This window comes from Acomys russatus, chromosome 12 (genome assembly GCF_903995435.1).
Source record: "Acomys russatus chromosome 12, mAcoRus1.1, whole genome shotgun sequence".
Lineage (NCBI taxonomy): Eukaryota > Metazoa > Chordata > Mammalia > Rodentia > Muridae > Acomys > Acomys russatus.
In genome coordinates, this window is record NC_067148.1 from 48,137,276 (window position 1) to 48,143,275 (window position 6,000).

Genomic DNA, 6,000 nt, shown 5'->3' on the forward strand with positions numbered 1-6,000 from the left:
AGATGCTAATAAGTGCATGCCTGGGAAACCCCAGTTTCACCTGAGGCCACTCGCTTGGAAGTTATCTCAATGGCCATTGTTTTGTACAAGAGAATGGGTGGATTTCCATTCATCTTTGTTTTAAGCTATTGATAAAGAGCTTGAGTTCTCAAACTTCCTCAAGTCTTTGCCAGGTCTCTTGGAATCACACACTTCTTTTTTTTATACCTGTAGGGAAATAAACTTAGTATTCTGTGTTTAAAGGGGTAAGACTCCTACCTTTTCCTTTCTACTGCACCGACTCCCTTACCTCCTCAAACACCCAGCATTATGGCAAGGTTTCTTGATTGATGTACATACACAGACTTTGAGTGGGGAAAGATCTCTTCCAAAATGCAAATATCAGTTTGTGACTACAAAGATTTTTTTTAGCATTTGGTGAAATGACCCAAGTTCTTCAAAGCACTTCATAGTCAGAAAAAATTGTGCAATCCTGGCCTGATACCAGAACAATAGCATTCATAAAGCATAAAGCACTCATAGCTCTAAGAAAATAAAAATCACCAAAAACATGTATAAATTTAAATAGACTATCTGTAACTATTTTAATTGCTGAACTGTTTTCTGTATAAAAGTCCATGGCTATGCAAACAGGATACTTCACAGAGCACCTTGATATGATTTCCCTGCATTTGATCAACAAAATTCTCATTAAGTCTTTATGCTAAAGGGCATGTCCTGTATAGTGCTGTAGATACATAAATGATCAGAAGTGAAAAAATAAAGCAGCCCTTCATGAAACCTATATTTTAGCTGAGAATGAGAATATAGACAAATGAATATAACATGCAGCATATTAAACGCAAAAGAAAAATTTACATATGAGAGTAAAACATGGAAAAAGGTTTGAACTCAGGCTGAAACAAGGATAGCTCAGAGTGCAATTTAAAAATTGGTTTCAGAGAAGCTTTTACTGTGATTGCTATGTGAGGAAAATAACATAAGAAGACACAGTATGAATGATCCTGTGAGTATATGGAGAAATACTGGTCCAAATAGCAGATGCAGCCTATGCTAAGAGCCCAAGAAAGCATGGTGGATAGAAGTTTCTAGAAGTTCAAATAGATAAAATGTTCCTGGAATAGATTCATTATGGGAAAAAGAGGTAAAAGATTGCAAGAACAGACTTTTAATGAAATGTAGGGAACAGTGGTTGCAGTGGTTCACCAAGTGGGGACAATTTCAGTTTATTGGGAGTAATCTCATTTGTGGCTGGATTCTCTTTTGGATTTTTAACTGTGTCGGGAGAGGCAGTATATGGAGCAACACACTTCTGGGAATAGGAAAGACAGCTTGAGAGGGATATTCATCCAGGTGAGCTGCATCCCCTCCGGGAAACGTAAGCGCTCATGCTATAGGCTCCCTTGCAGCTCTAAATAACTAGGCACTGACAGAAGTCTTGGAATTTATGTGACTGGCCTGGCATCTGGAGCTACACAAAGTCCTGGCAAGCAGTCCCTGGGATCAGAAGGTTTTCATACAAAGTAGGGGGCTGTCCAGCTTTTGCACTGTGTTTTAGATGACTCATTTTTTTTTGTAAAGCAAATTTTATACTTTATGACAACACTTATGTAATAGATTATGCTTTTTCATATTTTATTCCTACTCCTAAAATTTTTGCAAACTTTTGAGTAATTTTGCTCCTGCTTTTAGATTGTTTCATTAAAACTTTTGGAAGACAGTTTTAATTTATACTAAGGAATAATGTTAACATTAAGTAACAAATATTTTGGACTCATTGAGAGACACAAGGGTCTTTTATGAAGTAACCAAAACAATGTTTTGCTGTTCTAAGATTGAAACCAGACAGACAGCATTAAGTACTTAGGAAAAGGCTTCCATCTTAGCCCTTCTTGAGGGCTAAAGAGCACCTGGGTTGTATCAATTGTTTGAGCAAGACCAGGCAACACAAAACAGAGGTCAGAGGGCTGCGGGAGTTAAAGGTCCTACGCATGGGTCCATCAGGATCAGTTACGGGTGTCTCTGGGTTTTGTCGTTTGTTTTAATTACCATTCCACATGGTCTCTAGAAACATGAATAACCTGCCCCAGGAAGGTTTGAAAACACACTTTACTGCAAGCATATTCTTCCTGTTCTTTCAAACATGCTTACCTTGAAAAATCAGAAGAAATCCTAGATTATTTAAGAGTGACACAGGCTAATATTTTCAACAAAATTGATTTGCCAAAATGTTGATCTTTTAAAGAGAAAATTTTTATTCTATATTAAGCTGCAGCTATGGTGATTTTTCTACACACTACTTATGGGTAGAGTTGGTTCCAGTGTAAAGAAGAGGCTGATAACATTCTTCTTAATATTTGTCTCACTCTAAATTGCTCAAGACATCTTATCAATGAAGAAAAAAATCCCAAACAGTAAAAACTACTTCAGCCAAGACTGTTCAAATCTCATAATGTAACAATAATAAAAAACTAAAAATTCTGTATAGATCATTGCACCTTTTAGAGCCTTCTGCTTCTGAGGAGACAACAATATGTCTGCAGGGTGGTAGGAAGTTTCTGTGAGGTCACTTTTGTGCTCCTTTTCTTCAAAGTGTGCTCTTGATGCAATCCTTTGGCACTCTGCTGCGTCCTGTTGGAAGTTGTTAAGTCCAAGGCTTTTGTCACCTCCATTACTATTCGGATCTTCATTAATGCTTAGTCCCTTATCAAAAAGAAATAGCTTTTCTGTAGCATGTGCCGTACAGGTGGAGTCAACGGAATTTGGCGGAAAGTCCATTTGAACACAGTTTTCATTTTGATACTCGCTAATTAGGTCTTCAAAATCTCTGTGGCACGTGTTCTTCACAAGTGGTGGTGCCTGGCATCTGTCATCTTCAACACTTTCCAGGTAGCTGGCTGACTCTCTAAGGTTTCTTGTCGCCATGGGACAGTTAGACACAACTGCACCTTCTTTGTGATTTTGAGGAGTGAGTCTCTGTTCCAACACATTAGTTATAGAGGACATGGCTGGCACTTCTGTTCTGCCCAGGGCTGTCATCTCTATATGATCTGCATGGTCCTCTGTTTGATCCCATTCCACAGAGCTCTGTATATTGCCATGAAGTGGGCTCTTTGAAACTGGGCTGTTGCAGGATGCAATCTTCATAGATGAACTCCTCCTTTCCAATAGTTGTGTGTCCACAGAAGATTCATTATGAAAAACAGTCTCATTAATACCTCTGCAAATCACAGCACCATGTACTTTGTCCTTCTCTCTCTCAACACCAATATATTGGCTAGGGGGAAGTGTGTCCCCAGGAGTCTCTATAGATTCTGAATATCTGGTGACCCAGTGGGACGGACCAAGTAACGGAGAAGACACCAAAGCAGGTTCACTGACAGGGAAGAATATAGAATTTGAGCACTCATAGTCTTCTCGTGGTAGAATTTTGTCACCTCTGGAGCCCATGTTGTCTGCTTTTTCTCCCAAGAGCTGTATGGTTGGAAAAGACAAAGAACGAAACTTAGAGCCTGAGGCACCTTGAGTGGGAATCATGCTATTCATAGTTCTTAGGGGACCATTGGTTCCTGCTGTGCATGTCTGTGCTTGGGAATCTGAAGTGATATTTTCCCTGACACCAGAACTGGTTTTCCTCTCTTTATCTACATCCCTGGAATCCTCAAAAGACATTTTACTTAAATCCATATTATGTAAACGTGTGGTCCTTAAGGTTTCAGATGAGACAGGAAGACAAGTGTTAGCTGGGAAGAAATGCTGTTTTGAGGGGCTGTCTTGAGGCATTTGGAAGACCTTCTGTTGAGAGGTAGCAGGATCTCCCCCCTTAGAATCATCTGGGGCTGAAGGCTGTGTGTTGGGTTTCGTTTTCTCTCCCATGGGAGGTGAGCTTAGAGAAACCACAACTGTGTCTGAATTCTCTTTCTGGACAGCATTCACACCACAGGGAGCATCATTCAAAGCATTTGAACTTGGATTCTGGTTTTCAAGCCTCCGATTTTCAGGGTGATTTATACCAGGCTGTGAAGGAGAGTCACAGGGTTTTTTCATGGTGTGAGTCAAGGAACTTTTTCTATGTTTTATAGATTTTCCTACGCTTTTAGGATGAGAGATATTGATGAGTATGCTCTGTTTTTTACTTATGTATTCAACCAAAATTTCTTTTCCTACAATGCTTATGTTCATAGAAGGGATCTCACTTCTAGAAGCCTCTCTTTTCCATGTACATGGAACCTTGTGTTTGAAATTTTCTGCCAATGCAGTACTGTATTTAGAGAAGTTGCCCGAAGATCTGGAGCCTCTCTGTGCTTGCTGGACAGAATAATGCTGGTGACATGTTGGACATCGCCTTTTTGTGGGGAAATGTGCTCTTGTTTTACAGGAAATGCTTTTTGTGGTTTCCACTTGCACACTGAAAGCCCCGCATTTGACTTCTCTAATAAATTTGCCTTTTTCTGGCTTTAAGGCTTCTACCGTGTTTGGAAAATCCTGTGCTATAATTTTTCCTGATAACGATTTTTTACAGTCATTAAACATGGCCACTGGTAAGACTTCCTCTAGCTGATGAGAGATAGCCGGAGGAGTGTCATCATTCTCTATCCTCTTGTGTATTTTGCTGTCAGATAGAGGTTGTTTATCATCTTTGGGGAGAAGAGAGGAATTCTGTTTTCCATTTATAGAAGCAGATATGCACTCGGCTCCATTTTCCCTCAATTTCCCTAATGCCTCAGTCTGATGAAACACAGCCTCTGAAGTGTGTCCCTTGATGTCCTTTTCAAAATCTTTTACATTTTTTTGGCATGCTTGACCAGATGGCTGAGAAGTACCTAAAAAGGAAGGAGAAAGACAACAAAAATGTTTTATGTTCACTTAAGGAACAGATGTTCCAAATCAACAGGAATATCATTTGTAAGTATGTTGGCTAACAGTTTCCATTAGTGCCCATGAAAGTTCATCTCAAATAAATGTCTTATTTTAAATTAATTATCTTAGGGTACAAAGTATCACACCTGATAGTTTAGAAAATAAACTTAAGCTCTATTCAAAGACATCTTCTGAAATTGAGTTAAATGCATCTTCAAAAGAAATGTAGGCAACTAAAATTTAAGTATAGTGTCTTCATGGGAAGTAAATTGACATGCTCAGAAATGTTTGTTTGTTTGTTTGTTTGTTAAGACAGGGTTTCTCTGGGTAGTCTTGACTGTCCTGGAATCACTTTGTAGACCAGGTTGGTCTCAAACTCAAAGAGATCTGCCTGTCTATGCCTCCTTGAGTGCTGGGATTAAAGGTGCATGCCACCATGCCCAGCTTCCTGCCCTGAAATTTAAATATAGCATTATTCTACAGGGTATGTCTAACACCATATAATTTTGTAGAATTAAAGATTCTGGTAAAAAGGATGGAAGACAACTCACTATGGCCTGTAGACTGCCTTTCCAACACCATGCAAAGATTCCATTGCCTCATATTTTTATAGGGTAGCTTCACAAATGTGAATTCGTATGGCATCTAGGCAATGTTAGTGAATAAAGCAGGACTGGTACACATATTTAGCTCAAGCCAATGGTTGCTGTGGGAGAAGGGGTAGATTCTTGATAGATTCTCTCATTTTCCAAGAGCTCAATTCTTGAGGATTGGCTCACATTGTTAAGGATCTCTCTAGAATTGTAGGCCAGTGGGTGATTTTCATTTTACTGTTTACTAAATTTAAATATTTTATTCTTACTTTATGAAGTTTGTGAACAAAATATAAAGATGCCATGTTGTATTTGTATTTCAAATGATATAAAGGGATATTGTTAAGTAGAACAGAAAATAAGAATGATAACAGCTACTAGTGTCACGGCAACCAATTACACAGATGTTAAAAAGCATAGTTTAAATATAGCCACAAATAATATAAAGTATCTTGATGTAACTCTAACCAAGCAAATGAAAGACTTATATGACAAGAACTTTGAAGAAAAAAATCGAAGAAGATATCAGAAGATAGAAAGATCTGTC

General features: G+C 38.6%; 1 protein-coding gene across 1 annotated transcript in view; it reads right to left on the reverse strand.

The window, feature by feature from the left end:
* Positions 1-5,505, reverse strand: part of LOC127196101 (uncharacterized) — a 100,524-nt gene extending 95,019 nt beyond the window's left edge. The window contains exons 1-2 of the mRNA XM_051153683.1: positions 5,412-5,505; positions 2,499-4,823 (exon numbers count right to left, since the gene is read on the reverse strand). Coding sequence (XP_051009640.1) covers positions 2,499-4,823; positions 5,412-5,505 — 2,419 coding nt within the window. The remainder of the gene's footprint in view (positions 1-2,498; positions 4,824-5,411) is intronic.
* Between the last annotated feature and the right edge of the window lie 495 nt (positions 5,506-6,000).